Source organism: Temnothorax longispinosus, chromosome 1 (genome assembly GCF_030848805.1).
Source record: "Temnothorax longispinosus isolate EJ_2023e chromosome 1, Tlon_JGU_v1, whole genome shotgun sequence".
Classification (NCBI taxonomy): Eukaryota; Metazoa; Arthropoda; class Insecta; order Hymenoptera; family Formicidae; genus Temnothorax; species Temnothorax longispinosus.
The window spans coordinates 22,601,896-22,621,048 of NC_092358.1; the positions used below are offsets into that span (position 1 = coordinate 22,601,896).

The 19,153-nt window shown below is 34.8% G+C and overlaps 1 protein-coding gene across 6 annotated transcripts; it reads right to left on the reverse strand.

Annotated features, from left to right (window-relative positions):
- Positions 1 to 19: 19 nt before the first annotated feature.
- On the reverse strand, positions 20 to 17,516 carry LOC139817918 (thrombospondin type-1 domain-containing protein 4). Of its 6 annotated transcripts, none has more exons than XM_071786257.1 (14): positions 17,088 to 17,516; positions 13,603 to 13,808; positions 7,214 to 7,361; positions 4,362 to 4,528; positions 3,600 to 3,696; positions 3,292 to 3,331; positions 3,032 to 3,156; positions 2,810 to 2,939; positions 2,345 to 2,597; positions 1,802 to 2,002; positions 1,410 to 1,571; positions 985 to 1,161; positions 666 to 882; positions 20 to 549 (listed from the first exon to the last, which is right to left on the reverse strand). In XM_071786257.1, exons 2-14 carry the CDS (start codon positions 13,642 to 13,644, stop codon positions 413 to 415), a joined length of 1,896 nt encoding a protein of 631 aa, XP_071642358.1. In that variant the 5' UTR covers positions 13,645 to 13,808; positions 17,088 to 17,516; the 3' UTR covers positions 20 to 412. The 6 variants fall into 6 exon arrangements, with proteins under 6 accessions (XP_071642358.1, XP_071642350.1, XP_071642318.1 ...); XM_071786249.1 differs by having other exon boundaries at positions 13,603 to 13,786; positions 17,003 to 17,516; XM_071786217.1 differs by having other exon boundaries at positions 17,003 to 17,516.
- Between the last annotated feature and the right edge of the window lie 1,637 nt (positions 17,517 to 19,153).

The following is a 19,153-nucleotide window of genomic DNA, read 5'->3' on the forward strand; positions in this document are numbered from 1 at the left end:
GGTAGCAAGGAACAACGAAGAAGAAAAAAGCGTAACATTTATTAATGCACAATATATATATTTACGGTTATTCGAGAACAGTGCGGATTTAAATGCTGCATCAGATCACTACAACGAACCGGCAATTACACGCGATCAGTCTCTTCTGTTTCTTTATCAAATATCTTGCTCGAACGAAATCGTGGACTTCGTATTAAAATTGCTCTGCAGCATGCATATCTATACTTCTATACATATAAAACGTACAAAAGTTTTACTATCTATTAATTATTAAAAGTTATTTGTACCAATAGGCGACAAAAATAGGGTTTTAATTGGCGATATATACTAACGGGGAATACTACTGAAGGCAGTTTTTTTTTTGCATTAAAAAGTCGTAATAAACATGATTGATCGAGGGGGGGGGGGATTTCTATTCAAAATCCTGCTTGCCTCGAGAACATGACAGGCAGCAAGAGTCTTGATAAAATTGATAAGAGCAGAGCCGAGCTTGTGTGACTAAATTGCAGTTAGGCATTTTGTCTTTGCAAAGTGGATTGTCTTCAACACCTGAAATAAATAAAATGTTAATATATAATGGAAAAAGTATCATTTTATATATAATGTTTTACATATATCAAGGGTAAATTATATTATCTGTATCTCAAATTTAAAAGTTCGTTTACCGTTTGTTATTTCGGAATCGTCCTGGATTTGAACGACCCTGTGAGAATTTTCAGGCGCGCGTAGATCATCTCTGCAAGGATAATCGTTGCATGTTCTTCGAGATACTGGTCGATCCTCCTCTCGGCAATGAATCTGATATGATTCGGGTAATTGGCCATCTGGATTCAGGCATCGAACTTCGCGTTTCTGTACACCTTTACCACAAGATCGCGAACACTGCGAACCGATTTTTGGAAACAAGTAAATTTACCGAGTTCTGCCGTAACCCTTAAAATTTTTAATCTTGTGATTTTAACTTGTGATAAAATAAATATTTACCGGCGTCCAGTCAGATATGAACCAAGTAGATGTGCAGGGACGCTCTCTGCACGATCTTCTACTTTCCGGTTTGTTCGCAGGACAATTCATGTCTAAGACGACACGTAGAGAGCCTCGAAGAGTTGTAACACATACGACGTCTCTAACTTGCTCACCCACGTCGCAGTCTGAAGAACACTAGAGAATGTAAAATAATTCTCGTCACATTAATAATTAATTTTAAAAATATTTTTATATTGAGATAATTACGAAAATAGTGAAGCAAACATAATTATATATATTCTTTTGCTATGGATTCTTATAATATATATGTGTGTATACACAACGACACACAATCAACACGTTATAATCTTTATAATACGACTTTCTATTTTAAAATTATTTTTCATAGCTTTATTGCACAATTATATTTAATTAAGCCTGACCTCCGCCCATGGTCCTGTGAACCATTGACCGCTGCAAGTTCTATTGCTCGAGCAATCTCTGGAAGTCTCAGGTCGACTCGATTCATCGCAATGTTCTTCGTCAGAATTCGTCTCGCAAAGAACTCTCCGAGTCTGAACTCCAGTGCCACATTCTGCCGAGCACTAAAGTCGATAATTAGAGATTGCTAGTAAAATCAATATAATAATTTTTTAATCTGAATATAATTTCAAGTGTGATGTTCTAGGAAATATAATAACTTATGCACATTTTTTATCAGCTCTTCTGTTAATAAGTTATTAAAATTAAAAATAAGCTTTTTATTATACCAGTTCTTAATTAGAACGATACTTTCAGTTCTCATAGAGCTTGCAAGTGCAGGTAAACAGCTCACCTGGTCAGACCACTCAGTGAATAACCACTGCGGATTCTGTAGCTTCGCAGAAACAACGTTTAGCGGCGTTGATTTCGCTAGGCATGGTCCTAAGTCGCACGTTTCATGTGCCTCAGGTTTTTCCGAGAGATCGCATGGAGCACCTTCTGTAACGCAAGTTACGACTCTCGTTTTTCTCCCCACGCCGCAGGACGTGGAACACTTAAAAATCAATGACATAAAAAATTATAATCACTCCATTCAAATATTTGTACGTATTTTGTACATATATATACATATTTAATTGTTTATAACAGGAAAATTAGAAAAATTGTTCTGAAAAATTGTTTTAAAATATTATACCCATGATAGATATAAAAGCATATAATTAATATAAATAAATATTGAAATATATAAATTCAAAATCTGACATAATATCGCTCTATAAAATGAAACTTTTGTTAAATATTAAAACTTATATAATATTGTTATGCTTTATTTTCTCTACTTCTCTTATATAACAAATTATCGATATAGATAATGTATGTGTCTGAACAAAATTACCTGTGACCAAACACCCACGGTCCATTGCGGAGCCGGTGATTGAGAGGATGTCTCCGTCGACGTTTGCCTAATCTCCTCACACGCTGGCATTTCGCACGCTTCGCTCGTCGGCAGATTTATCGGTTCTGTGCAAGCTCCATCAGCGATTCTCATCGTTAATGACGTCCTTACTTCCTGTACGCACTCGAGTTCCCGTGTGCGAACCCCGGTGCCGCAAGAAGTAGAACAGTCACTCCATGGTCCGCCGCGCCACCTTCGAGAATACAGTTTTTATTTGGAGAAGAATGTAAAAAATATCTTAAATAATTATTTTAGATTTCTGCAACTGTAATACTTGCGTTTTTGTGTTTTTATGCATTCTTATTTTGTACAATTATTGTACAATTATTATTTAATGTTATCACGTATTTATAATCTATATGTATAAGAAACTTTTTACGCGTATAAAATATAAATTAAAATCACCTGGGTGGACATGGCATGGTATTACATCTGAGACGAATTTCGTGCAGCTTTTCCAACCCATGGCATCTCTTCTCCGATACCGGCTGCTGCGTGTGCTCCTTGATACACACGTGTCTGAGTATCTGTACACCTTATGTAACATATCAAAACCATTTGTACCTGCGCGGGTCTCTAATAAAACTTGTCATAAAATCAACTACTTATCAGCTAATTCACGTTTACCTCCGCCGCATGATTTGCTGCACTCACTATGACCAATCGCTTTCCAGATAAATTTTCTTTTCCTAAACCGTCGTGATAAATACGGTGGAGACGTTACATTACTCACTGCTGGCTCATTTTCGAATCTAAAATTAAATTCTTTGTAATTACTTAATTATTAAATATAAAATTTAAAGTGAGACGCTTATTGTTATCAAAAGGCATATAAACAATGTCTTAATTTATTAAATTAATTAAATGTTAGTTTATGAACTTCTTACCTTCTATTTTGTAAGCTATGCTCAACGCCTTTATTGGAAACTATAATTAAACAATTTTTCATTTTTAGTAATTTTTTGCATACATGTAATATCAAGTATTTATTATTTCAAGAAAAGTAACTTCTAAAGCATTATTTTTGCTTGCTTGTCAATTTTTTTTTTAAATAAAATTAAAAAGCCTAAAAATATCCAAATAAAGTAGTAAAAAACAATTCTTCATCTGTAATACAATTAAAAAATATTTCAAAATCAGTATGCTTTCGAAATTACTTTCTTTCTATAAATATATGGTTATAATAAAATAATACCTGAATTATGCGGAAAATGATTGCTTCTCGGTAAATTTGTAGTTCCGGGAATCCGATATCGATAAACAATACCAGGGTTTGGTTCCTGATACAAAACCTACGAAATAATAAAATTATATTATGTTATATACTTTAAGTAGATCTGAATTAAAAATAATTGAGATCTAATTTTTAATTATTAAACTATTATCAAACAATTTTTAATTATTGAATTATTACTAGATAGTTCCTATAATTATTAAATTCCAAATAGTATTCCAAAAGTGGAACAGTATGCAATTTAACATCATTAAACGTAGAACCTATACGATTTATGACAATGTGCAGCGGAAAATCAGCGGTGAAAGGGTTAAATGGAACTCGGTTGAACTCATTAACGCCCACGATTGCTAGCGCGCAACAATTGTTACTCTGAGAGCCGCCATTATTACGGTCGCGTTATAACAATGTCTACAATTTGGCCGAAGGATGCAAAATATTCGATAAGATATAAAGCTTTATATGTAATATTAATAGTTATTTTTATTCTATGAACAAAAATTGACTAACATCGCTGAATGCAAATGTAATGTATATAAAGAAAGTCTTTGCAATTAATTATTATTTCCGCATATATGTATTTATTAGATTATTTAAGAAATTTATAATTTAACGTGATAATTGTTTTCGTTGATGATTGTTGGTTTCCTTCGTATAAATGACAAAGATAAAAATTAAGTTACTTTATATGATTTATATTATATTATATCATATTTTACTTACCATGACATCTATAGGTTCCTGTAATGGGCCCGCGGCAGAAAAACTTTCTAAATTCTGAGGACTTTGACGACGATAAACAAATGTTGTTCCAGCTCCTTTGTACTCGCCAGACCAGTTGATAAAATTATTTCCGTTCAACAAATAGCTACCATCTTGCAATCTAATCGCTGCAAATTTATTATCGTGTTTTATTACGTACTTTCTAAATTATAAGAAATATTTGACTTTCTGTGCAGCATCTGAGATGCAGATTATAGAAATATTAATAATATTGTAATAAAATTGTTTACATTTATTTAAAAGAATAGCTAATAATATTAATTACTCTCCATACATTTTATATGTAACGAGTACGTTCCAGTTACTATGTATATCTTAAAAACATTTATTCGTCACAAATATATGTACCTATATCACACACATATTGGTATAGTTAAAAACGAGAAAATTACAGTGACCGCATTTATTTTCGAATAAACTACCTAGTCCTATTTATAAAACAAGGATGATCTTCGACACGTCGATTGACATGGATCACGCTAAAGTTGGCAATCGCACGATCGTTTAAACGAGACTTGGGCGCGCACAATAGCAGTCGTTTATGAGCGAGTTTACGGCCGCGCGCGATTTATGTAATCCACGTGGCACGGGCCGGTGCATCTAATTTAGCGGAACAACGGGCCCCGTTCCACTTACGACGCACCGCGAAAGATTAAATTACGTTTACATTAAAAGCGCAATTCACAAAAAACAAATGAATTAAAGCTGACGGAAATGCATTTGCAGAATTTAATTTTTGATACCTAAATTAATTTTAACACGTCCTACAATCGCCTTACAAAATATTCTACTTTGTTATAAACATATTATACATATACATATTAATTTATTAACTACATCTTGTAAATTTTATGTCAATTTATGTTTTTATGTTCCCTGAAGATTGGATGGATTTAATTTCACGCGAAGCGCAATTTCCTATCGATTTCCCTTGAATCATTCATCTTCCCAGATTAAGTGAGGATAATGGGAGGCGCGATCACGTCGGCGGTAATGAAGGTGCCGACAGTATTGTTAACGATCGCAACTAATCACGCTGCTGGCGACTCATTTTGCTTATCGGCGACGCCATCATTGTATATAGGAGACGCATTGATTACGATCTGTTATTCGTATCCCGTGAAAGGTAATCATTACATTACTTCGATCGAGCGATGAATGGATTCGAAAGGCATCAAAGACAGTACAATGATGATTGCCTTCATATGTAATGGAGACTCAATTTCTAATCAAATTTTTTAAATAGCATATCACCACCAAACTTATTACAAAATAATGCTATTAGCAAATAAGTAATGGTCTAAATATGGTTTTAAACATTGCTAAAACTGTTTATTATTTATTGTTATATTAACTATTAATTTTTTATGGTTTATACTTTTTAAAATGCTAATTTAATATTATTTACAGCCAATTTTTATTATAATTATTGCTTTTAAAATTTGTTAAATGTAAAAAACGCATTATATGTATATATATCTCTTTTAAATTAATTAACGAGATGAAGAAAGAATGTATGTAGCTCGCGATTAATTATGCTACAAATATTTTGCAGTTTTCAACATAGTATTTCTTAAAAAGTATAATCTCCAAAACTAAGAATCATACAGCGTGAATTTTGCGTAATGAATTATGTAAGTTAGGTATGGTCTTTGATGCATTATGCTTTCTAAAGAAAAAAAAGTTAATTGGTTTTCGCAAATTCAATAGTCGTAACTACACTAATCGCGACACCTGCAATACGTCTTGTTTTATGACAGGGGAAATTAGTATTCTTAAAGACTCAGAAACAATTAACTGAGATGTCTGATGTAATAACAGATAACTAATCAGATAATTAAGTGAACGTCATTACCCTAATATTTATATTTGTTTTCAATCTCTAACTTAATCCTTAATATTTTTGTAACTTGACATGTTTATTACAGTATATAATAACTTCATAATTTTATTGAAATAAATATCGTCATTTTTAATCTCTTAAATCACGTTACCTTTTTTATCTCGCAAGCAGAATGCTCGTCGTAAATTAATTTTTCGCGCGGACGACGTAATCATATTCGCGGGACGATGATGATCTTAAACGTCGGGTGCGGTCGCTATTTAACGACCACGCTATGTAACGGGTTACCCGTAAACAGTGCATAAACAGTAAGAAATCATGGTAGGTGGAAATGCATTCCTCGCAACCGGTTGCCTGCGCTTTCCACGAAATCCAAAGCAATACTGAATTATTCTATCTGGCGCCAACCGCGCAATTAATGTTAGCGCTGATCAGTATCTGGACGTCAGTAAAAAGAGTCGCTAGTCACGTCCTGATCATGTAACGTCCAATTTACATTGCAAAATGCACTAAGTTGCATATGCACAAAGTTGCGTTGACATTAATTTATATCCCGTAATAAAGAAATTATTGTCTCTCTCTCTCTCTCTCTCTGTCTCTCTCTCTCTCTCTCTCTCTCTCTCTCTCTCTCTCTCTCTCTCTCTCTCTCAGCTTCTTTATCATTTTTTATCAAAGAAATTTTATACGTTTTGTAACGTTGCGGCTTCAGAAGATAGGAGGCATTAAAATACATTAATAAATAAACTTAATAATTAAAAATGTGATGTTACAGTATAGGCTCCAAAATATGAAATATATTGCTTAATATTGGCGATCTTATATACTTAAATAAATGGGGCACCCACGCGCTTAAAATGTTCGATGCAAGGTTTAGCGTGGAGCTGAATGAAAATAGTTCAGCCATCTTAATTTATCTTCATCAATAGTCATAAATTCCTGTTTCTCTTACCAAGATAGTTCTGCGTGCGACGGAGTTCGGTCACGTTCAGTGCCAAGGCGCCACGTGGGACCACCGCCACCAAATTATAACCCGGTTCCAAAGTCGGCTCCGTGAAAATTCCATCTATCAGATGACCGCTGCCAAATTTCACACCACACTGAAACAGTAGGTATAACATGTGCTAACTTGGCCGTGCCAGCCAAGAATTTCATGCAAAAGATAATAAATCGTGACTTCATAGACTAAATTTCGCAGCCTCGGCATTCAAGATCATAGATCCGAGCATTCCGTTGAACGGGTACTAGGTAATGAATGACATTCTCGCGTGCATTCCAATTTTTCTAGACGTCAAAATGAAATCAGCAGAGTGTATGTGCGACCATGCTGATGTCAATCTGCGAAATAAATTAATAGGAAGCGACACACCCATTTTGCCCGATGCAGACGGGTGATTTATGCTTGTATGCTTGATAAAAATTCTCGATTTCCGTGCATTAATTGCTACACTGTGAAATGCACCGTGAGATGCGAAAATTTTGCAAACAATAGATTAAAAAACAGTCAGAAGTTAGAAGATATATTTTTTAGGTAATAAACCTTCTTATCTTCTCTGCATTTCGATTTGTGACGGGATTACACTTCGCTTTTTATTTCCAGCGGACTTATTGTTGCGACTTTAGCCAGACGAGGTGAATAGAATGCAGGCGGACCGAAACGGTGGCAAATCGTCGTCTAAATTTACGTCTTGACAGCCATAATTTCGCGTCACCCTTTCCGTTTCTCTGGCGCGCGGACGAGCATTTTACATTTGCACGGTTACCGCACCCACTGTTTCGCTAATGCACAGAAATAAACACCGGTCGCGAATTCGGTCCTGGAAATTAGCACGAGTACGCAAGAACACCTTTTAGACGCACGGTTCTCAAACAAATCTATTTTTATAGGAAGGTATAACACACATAGAAAATCAGAGATAATAATTAATACAGCACATTCGAAATCATTAAAAAGACTAATTAAAAGAAATAATTAAAATTTAAAAGAAAATTATAACAGAATGTTATATCTTGTTCTTGTTGAATGTTATTCTGTGTGTGTATGATCGTTCCGACATAAATTACATAGAAGTTACATTCATGATGCATGTTCTGGAATATCCTGCGTAAAGACACCAAAATAGCTTAAAAGCATCAAGACCTCTACTATATCAAGATAGTAGAACATTTTTGCTTCCTCGTCAAATCGCCACGTAAGATCATCAAGGTTAACTAAGCGATCAAACGGTAGCTTGGAGATGTAAGATGCGCGATTCGACCTGAATCTCGATCAAAGTATTATCACGTTGTACGCGCCACGTGGCCCGGTTGTGGTACGGATACCGGTGTACGTGAGAGAGAGAAAGAGAGAATCCTCGCTTAATCTATACCTCGAGCTTCTTCCATCAGCTTGCTAGTATCTCTGCAGCAATAAATCATTTCTCTTGCTACGAATCGCTCCCGCACTGCTTTACTATTACTAAGTAACCTTGTTAATTCTCTGACAATATTATCTACAATATTATTCTAAATTCTCCTTATATTTTAACAAAAGATTATTAAAAACGAGTAAAAGTTTTTGTTTTGTTGAATATATGAAATATGTTACATGTGTTGAATGTACATACTGCGATACGTTCATTTAATCAACATTTTTCAAATTAAAACGTATATTAGTTTTTAATAATGAATGGGAATTAAACCTGAATATAATATTGAATAAATTTACTACATCTTTTATATCTCGATTAGGCTAAAGAAGTATGTATTACTATTTTACTATAAATTACAACACACATATTACAATCTCTACTCTCTATTAGACAAGTTAAAGTTTTATTTCACTAGTACTCTAACTCGCTCGAGTTTTCTTAGCGATATGTCTCTGCGTGACGTATAGAATACAACAACATAATTCGACATTTTACACGTCGGGGATCATTCTGAAAGAGTGACGCTGCTCGATTGAGGCTGACCGTTCATTTTCAACCAGGTTTAATCGGCGAACTGCACATCAAGCCGCGCCCAAACTGACACTCCTCTCTCTCCAATTGGATTAACTCGGGATGAATGTCAACTTGCTTGCCGTTTGTGTACGCGAGATCGCACGATGTTAATTGTATGAATATCGCATGAGTGAATTTATAAATCGGCGGCGAACAATGAATGCACAGTGGCGTAGAACGTTCAACGTTCAAGCCGAAATATGAAAGATTCCATTTTCCATTAAGAGAGAACGACATAAAGAAATGGAATATAGAAATATCTTACTAATTTCAAATCCGGATATGAATATATATATATATATATATATATATATATATATATATATATATAAGACATAGGGATAAAATAAGGTGTAAAATAATTATTTAAATAAAGAAGAAAGTTTTTAATGTAGCTGTTTCTTTTTTTCTCTCTTCAAGAACTATATATTGTTAGGCCTTTGGTTTTTTAAATTATTATAAACAAAGTATAATCTCTAAGTATTGGTCACTAATTGAATCCAGTTTTCAAGCGAAGTAAATATTTAAAAAATTTATTATACATATCTAGATTGGCCATCGTTTTCAAACGCTTGCGCTGATAAAAATGTCCATTTCAGCAGAGGCGATTGCGCAAAAGTACCGCATTCAGGCAAAATAATTTCAGCTAGCAAGCTAATATCACAATTTATCGAATCGCATCATACATATCGTAAATAATAACGAACGAACCATAATTTAGTCGAGTATCTGCGTAAGTATATGTATAGCTCCTCATATGTAGCACCTCGGCCACATTAGGTGTTTACATAGCGATAAAATACGGTCGTGTGTACACTCTGCGTATCACCGAGTAACGTATGAACACGCGATTAAGAAAGAACCATTTTCTTTGTGAACGGTTAAATAATTTCCTCCGGTTCTCCGAGATTACGTCGCGCGCAGGTCGTCCCAGTCGTCTAATTAACCGCCTCGTGTAATACAATTCTTCACTTCCTGTGTTTAGTTTGTCAACTTAATATCTCATTAATTTAGCCAACAGCAAGAAACGCTTTATAATTGAATAAGAAATACGATACATTTCTGTATTAATTTCTTGTTATTTATCACAGCATGGAAATAATGTAAATCCTTCTATTTCCATTTATCCGCATTTACAGCGATGAGCAGTAGTACCTATATAGAAACACGAATTAGGAGATCGTTCTGCACTTCGTCAGATTTCTAAGCGCCCAGCTTTAGCTGATTATGCGTAATGTCACCGACGAGAGTGAAGTAGTTGAGTGCGCCTGCATGAGGCAGCGCCGCGGCGCGTCTTCCTTTTTACGATAATCAAGATCGACGGCGTCGAGCCGATCGTCTCGCGATGATACCTATAGCATCGAATCTCTTACCGCTTATTTTCAGCGTGTTATTTTCGTGGCCACTCAAGCTGTTAAATCCCCATCGCCCTATAAATGCGGCGCATAATGACAAACCTGCTGCGCGACCATGCATCGCGACGATCTTTTTATAGGTGCGTTTTATTCGATCAAACATCAAAATTCTTTTAACAAAATGCTTTCTTAAATTTCTTTATCTATTACTTAACGGATAAAGAGATTTCTGATAAATAATAGAACAATTAAAAAGATCATATTTCGGTATTAAAAGAAAAACGCGATCATTACGTCGAAAAATTTATTGCAAGAAATTTAGGTATCACATATTCCAATCTTAATATTATTATTTCCGTCTAAAATACAAATCTTCTACGTAACACGTTATTTTATGCTGTTACACTCCGTTAGAGTCAAAATAGATAACTCTACGTTATTTACGCAATGCATTTATTCTATGTACTCTTCCGCGTGTCTTCACGAAGATTTCAACGAGATGTTTTGAATAGAGGAGTTCGCCATTTATTCCTCTTCTATATGCAATTAGTTATAAACTACAAACACTTAAACGTCCAATATATAAAATCTTTCGACGTGAACGAAAAGACGATGACAACAACGAAGGGGCTCGCCGACAACGGGTGTCTTCTCGGTACCAGTCAAATAAATTCGGTTCCACTCTCAATCCGAAGAAATCTCACGAGCCATTAAACGAAACGGATATACGGAGAAAATAAAGACGTCGTCGCGATTTGGAGGCAAACACATTGGGGACATGCGGGGGTCGGCGTAAACCTCTGGCGCCGTGCTCCTACAATAATGAAGACGAATAGCCGCCACATAAACATGTCAAATATGTCTGTGTGAATGAAAACTGCAATTTTACGAGCGAACGTAAAAAATAAAACAGTCTCTTGTGAAAATTTCGGTGTCCTACAAATCTAGTTTATCGTGTTTTAATGTTTCTACGTATGCACGTATTCACCTTCTAATTTTCTAATCTTATGACCGTACAAAACTGCAGTGATGCGAAAGAAGCAATAATTGATGATAAAATTTATGAAAAGACGGAAAACTTGCAGCTTAAAAGAATTCTTTGTCACGTGTGTGAAATGAGGCAAGAGTTTCTGCGCGAGGAATAAATATATTAATCCTCACTCTTGAGAGAGAGAAGTATTTATAGAGATTATAAAATTTATCGCCACTCTCTCGAAGAAAGAATTTTTGTAGCGACTGAGATTCGATTTCGGATCATGTGGCAGGAAGTTGCACATTCGGCTCCGATTATATTATTCTGCCATTCTAAAAATACGCTACGCCGGCAACACTTAGCCGCAGGAATGCGTTAAGCGAGACTTCCTACTCAGCATTCGGCGTACTAGTTACTCATGGCATAATCTACCGCATATAGGTTACCGAAACCTGACTGTGCGAATATCGAGTCATCTGTGAAAGTTCAATTAATTCCGAAACCTCTCCGCGTGTCGCCGCTCGTTTACGCAGAAAGAACGATCCTCGCACGTCTTTAAATTGTCTATAATTAGGCGCCAGTAGCGCTTAGATTATGCTAATAGAACATCGTTTTACGTACAAGCCGATCCGGTTGAGATAATATTATGATGACGTTAGTCTACAAGGCTGATGTGTGATCGTTTGTCCCAATTAACATCCTGCGATATTACCTTTTTTTAGAAGAGCAAAGTAATACTCTTCTCTTTTTTCACAAAATTGCTTTCGTCACGCTTGAATGTATTTTTCATTTCACACAAACATGATCAGTTAATATGTAACATGACACTTTGATCTGAATCTGACAACCGGAAATTTATAAAAGGACAATATGTAATGAAAAATGAATTCTTTTACAGCATACATTATAACATTTATTATAATTCTCTAGAAAATATAACATATATAATTAGTTGTTATTTGCATCGTATTAAAAGTGGAACAGATAATTTGATCAATTTCTCTAAATTTTTAGTTTATAATATTTATATAATATTATTATTAGAATCCTAATTAATTTAAAAGTTTCTTTGTTATTGCTCTCTATTTAATTTATTTAATATTCAATTTTATTCGCTTCAAATATGAGTCTGCTTTATAAATTTCTCCGAAATTTCTATTCTAACTAGCATGCCGAATGACATTAACTATATACGTGCCGGTGCATTAACCTTCGTCCAAAATATATGCATGTATTTTAAGAGAATCTCTCCACTGCACATGTTTATATAGATAAAGCTACGCTCTCTTATAAAAAATTCTTATTATCATAAAAAGACTCTGTTATTGTGTAACACTTTTTTATTACCTCGTCGACGGAAGTCTCACCGTCGACCGAGAAAGCATCGTGGATTAAGGAAGGAAAATAGATACTAAAACAGTCTGATTTAATCCGTCTCACAAAAATCAATAAATGTAGGAGATAAACTCTAAAAAATTTTTGTAAACTTATCTATGTGAATTTTTATCGATTATAAATATTATATATTTCTAATTAAACATTTTAACACACAGTTGTCAAAACTAATTAATAGAAGAATATTGAAAATAAGGCTTCTATGTAAATATTTAGTATCAAAAATTCGAGAATAAAATTTGTTAAAGCCTCAGTCACATAATGGTCAATGAACTTTTTCACCTTTTACGCATTTTTTCATTTTAGTCTTCATTTCTCTAGTCCGGTGTGAATCTCATCTGTTAGAATGTCACCATTTCGTGCTTCGATGGAAACTATAGTCTCTCGTGAATTGTAACGCAAAAATTGTCATCCATTACCTTTCCATTTCTAAGAAGAAATTACGCGATCGACCTCAGTGATCGGGAACCGGCGGCGCGATGTTCGTGACATGTGCCGGAACATATTTACGAACAATTTCGCCCACGTTTGATATACGAGTTTGACATTGAGGCTGCAACCGGACGGCCGGCCTTAATGGCGCGGTAAATCACACGTCAATATATGCGTTAGTCGCGTTGCGCTTATGCCTTACCGTTAAAGATAGCAGCAAAAAGGGAAGGACGAGTGGCTGCATCTTGACGGATTTTCGCTCTTGCGGCCTCACTGTCGACGCATTTCGCTACTACTGTTTCCGGTGAGATAGTGCACACTTTTCTTTCCGCACTGCACGTTAATTCTTACGTCATTTTTCACTGTTTTAAATGCTGCTTGTTGCGCTATCGGTAGATTTGTCGTTGACTAGATGTGTTCAGCAATCAAAGTTATTAATATTAATTGTGAAAAAAAATAATGTTTTTATTAAAATATTCTAATTTTTTTAAATATTGTGTGGATTATGGATATCCGATTATTATCATAAATTGTATTTCTAATGCTAGTATTTTAAATAATTTACAGAAACTAGATTTTTTTAAATTGAGTCTTTTTAACTAAGCTTTTTTGAATTCTTTGTTTTAATCAATTTCTGGCAATAGCGTTTATTCGACAATATCGTAATGGAAGGTTAAATATTAAAATAATATTATTTTAGAATGTAATAATAAAAAATGTAAATACTTGGAATCTTTTTCAGTAAATGAATCAACACGATTAATATTTTTATAACTGTTTATGCAATTATGTCGCGGAATTTGCGATATGATCGAATCTTTAAGTTATTCCTGTGATATTTCGTGAACAGTGACGATAACAGTATTATCATTGTAACATTCCAGAGATAAAACCTCATGAACATCGGCACGAATCGCGTGGAATGCAATTACATCATCGTCTCTATAAAGTTCCGACTATCCGCAATTTTACGAGTGCTTGATTGAACCCTAGCAAATTCACCGTTGCGTCAAATGTGATATTGCTTGATAAAACGTCAATTAAATCATTTATTACATACCTCAAATTTGTTCACACTTACTTTTTTACTTGTATCTTTTTGTCATGCTTTTCTTATAAAAATAAAATTCAAGGGTGCTTTAAACAATAAAACTACATTTTAAGAAATACACATTATAAGTTCGCCATAAATATGATATTACAGATAAAGTAAAAACAAGATGTACCTAGTTATTAATATTTTTTAACAATATTGCAAACAAAGACATTTAATATTTTAAATTCAAAAGATTAGAAAAGTATATTTTATATTCCTATAAAAATGGAAACAGTACAAATATTTGAATAAAATTATAGAAATTGATAAATTGCAACATATCATGACATTTAATAATAAAATAACATAACCTGTCATTTATTTAATTAATAGCAAATTAATTATGACTCGTTTGCGCTTAAATGACGTTTGACATTCAAACCAAATGTTGTAGCGTGACGCTGAAGAAGCTAAGCCGATGCGAAGGAAATTGGATATTAGAGAAGTCATCGGCTGGCGCGCATGTGAGCGAATATGCACGTATAATGCTTTCATGCTCCAGTTGCTAGTGAGCGTTAGACAAGAACCTATATTACCCGTACGTCGACCTGTCGAAGGTGGAGTAGCCCGAAGCTAGAATTATCCGCAGATTATACATACCAGAGAGATTTCACGCATTTCATTACGTATAGTTATACACATTAAAATTGATTAAGATTATATTCTTAAAATCTTCTAACTTTAAATAGATATGCCTTCCGTTTATTTTAATTTAAAGCAAGATCGATTCGCGTGACATTCTGTCATCAAAGTCAGCAAACGGACGACGAGAATTTTACACGCGCGGACTGCTGATTACAAACGGATCGTAAATATCGATCGCTCTGAAATGGGAAAGCCTGCTCCCGCGCAAATCTACGCGTTGCGTAGATAAATTGCCGACAAAGGCTGCGCAAAGTCGCGTCGCCAATTATACGAGTGCGCTTGCATAATCGCGTACGATAAATTTGCGGCAGTCGACCGTGCCGGTTCGAAGTACCGGAGAATTTTTGCAAGGAACAGAACTCTCTCGCGGAGCAGACGGCAGAGCATTTGCGCGCTCACCGTCCGCTGCATATATTCTGAAATGCGATAGTTCCTCGCGATAATGTCAATGCACCGGTGAACCGTCGCGTAACCCGACGCACGTTGTTCCGTGAAGAGCATATTTCACAATATTAAAAAAAAAGACTGTCGACATTATTGACATTCGAAACGGGATTGCGGCCTGCGTTATTTACGGTGCGCGCGACCGATGCAAATTAGCCCGCGTGAGATATGATCATTAAATCGCGTACGAATTGCTCATTAAGTTTACAATTATTACTGATTCGAACGCAACACGATTGCATCGCTCACGCCTGCCTGGCGAATAAATTGCGCGTGCATGATAATTTTATTAACATTTTGAGCAAAGCATGTAGTTTACATCTCTCGGGTGAAAACTAGTTATCGTACTAGATAAAATTGGCGATTTTATGTATTAAAATATCTCATAATTCATTAAATGCAGTCTATTTAACTAGTACTACTGGTTATTTTATTAATCATTGCATTATAATTTGTGCAATAAATAGTGTAAACATAATAATTATTTACTAATATTTTGCATGTGATTTTACCTATTCTATCAGAATATATTCAAAAAATATATTTCTCTAGAAATTGTACTTTTGTATTAAGAGCTTACAATTTTTATATAACGAATATCCTGTTATGAGATTTCTTTTACATGCATGTTGAAAATACCATACGATTGTTTAACGTACGTATGTAAGAGCCCTTGTTACGAGTTAGAAAATTATTTGCGTGCGTTTCTGCGTGTGTGTTTTCTATCGGGCCACCGTTTATTGGGAGTCTTTACTTTATTGCAGAGAAAACACGTCGCATATCGCGGCGAGATGGGGCATTTGAGGGAATCTTACGCAAGTCGCGATGTACCGTTTATTTTTACGATTATCGAACCCCGTCAGCATTACCACACTATAAATACACGTTTGCAAAAGGCGAACCTGTGAACGAGCCTGCGAACAAGGAGTCATTTTCGTCCGAGTGGAACGTACCTAATCACAGTTTTGCGCGTTGCATATTTTCAATCCCGGCTGCGTTCGCAATTATACCGGCTACGATAATTACAAGTACGGAACTAGACGTATTACTCGTGTTGTAATTGCCAAATTGGATGCAAATAAATTTTATTTAACTGATTGTCATGAAATGTCTAAGGTGTTATGCAGGTGTTATTTTAACGTTCGTGCAATTTATTAATAAAACATAATTATTTTTTTTTAGTCAGATTTATACGAAGTTTTAATTATTATTTGCGAAAATAATTCAATTACATTTTATATAGTTATAACTACATTAGAAATCGTGTATCTTTTATATATAATTTTAAATTTGAAAAGTATTATTGTTAATTTTTCTTAAATATATTAGAAGAGATAATTACATTATCTTACGCCTGCATTTTTAATTAAAAACGAAAATCACGTCAAATCGTGATCATTGTGACTACTTGACTGACCTGTTGCACCGAGTTCGGACTGTACGCGAAATTGTTGACAGAGAATGAACACACTAACCAGACACGTCAGCTAATATCAACTCACATATCGATCACAGAATACGGCTCTTATTTGCAAATTTGCAGAGCAAATTATTATCACATCGTAGAGATTCATCTCGATTAATCGCACTGTAATTACACAATTATCCCGAAGGCGTGGTCTTCGGTTTTGTAAGCTAATAGACTTGTCGCCAATTAGTTCACCAGCTGGTTGGTTCATCAACGCCACCGATCGACAAACAAAACATTGTTCATCAGCGTTGCAATTGCAAAATATCTTTGTGGAATGGCTGTATGGAAATTTATATCCAGTTTACATCCAGTGTTCCCCCCCGCGATAATTTTGTTTTTCGATATTATCTCGCGTGTAAATCTAAACGTATGTAAAGCGCAAGAGGTGCATATTGCAGGCCAGTGAGCAGATCCCGAGAGTCGAGTTTCTCTGTCAGAGGTGTTGTTTCGTACTGACGGCTCCTGTCGGTGGAGGACCGATTTTATACGCCCGCGTAGAGTCGCGGAACCGAGCTTTGGGCGCCTCCGCCACGGCGCGTCACCTGGCAACCAAGTATGAAGACGTTATTTTAATAGATGAAAATATCGCTTTTTTTCGTTTCGTGACGCAAATCTTTAAATAATACAGAAAGAGAGTTTGACAGAAATTAATTAATCTATTATATTTATTGATTCAATTGGAAAACGGCCAAAACGATTCTGTGAATACAAAAATATCGAAAGAATTAGTCTATGTCAATACTTTCAGAGTACAAAGCCTTTTTTGTTTGTAACATATACAGAGATTTATTAGCTAAATCAATTAATTTTTTCCAACAAAAAGTTTACTTAAATCATGTTTTTCTAAAATTTAAATACTTTGATAAGCCTGAAATTAAGGATCTTTTACAATAAAATTGTTATCCTTTTAGTCTTCTAAAATCTAATAAAAATAAGTTTTCGTTTTTTTATAAAATCTAAAAATTTTATTTTATGAAAACTTAGTATAAAGAAAAATAGGAGTAAAATTAAAATTTTTTTATTATTTGAAATGCAAAATAATTTTAAAGCAGCCAATATAAAGTCAAGGTTTAATAATTCGATTTAATCCAAAGATATAATCAGAGATAAATATACAGATACGTCGTTTATGATATTACGTGATATTATGATTATATAGCGAAGTTATTTAATTTAATTTTCTTCCCGGAATCTTATTTTTCTTGAAAAGAATCGCTTGAGATCAACGATGACGAGATTTCGAGCAAATATATGACAAAGGTGGGACCTGACTGGTTTCTCTGTACCAAAAGAAAACGAAGAACGTTCCTAGTACATCATACAACCGGTCGTACATCAAATCTCGCTGCTGCGAAACATCAATATGATTTATGACTGGTTAACTGTTCATTATTATATAGAATCTTATAAGAGACAAATATCTTTTTAGATACGAATATACTTGTGTTTATGTATATATATTACTGATATATTCTTGGAAACATTTCTCGAAAGATTAAAAGACACCGATCTACATTGAAAATCTGCATAAATCTACATAAATCATTTTCTCAATTCAGATGTTGAGAAAATCGCAATTAATTGCGAGAACCTACGTACTTTCAACGGTTTTAGGAGGAAGCGATGACAGCAACTGAAATTGATAACGGACGGGTGACTTTCGCCGGAGTATAGTTTAACATCTCGTTTCGCAGCCTAGATGCGTTCGCATACAAGGCAGCCTGTAATTAGCAGTTGCTCCGGCAGCGATCTAATACATTTCCACAAGTATAAATTATCGAGTGGCGCTACGTAGATAGAATTAGCCACGTCGGTCTGTCGGCTGATATCGCTAAATTGCCGCGTTCCTAGAGCAAGGAGAGTGCGTCCAGACTGCATCTTGCCCCTTGTATCATCGTCGTTCATCACCCTCCGTTCCGTTCGCTCACGATACTATAAATAAATATACCGGGTCACCCTCTCGATCACACTCATCGAAGTATGAGAAATAATTTTCGTACGATAACAGAACATTCTTCCGAGGCAACGACCATTGCACCCGTCTTGCGGAAACTCGTAGGCGAAGTGTAAATATATACAGAGAATTTGAAGCTACAG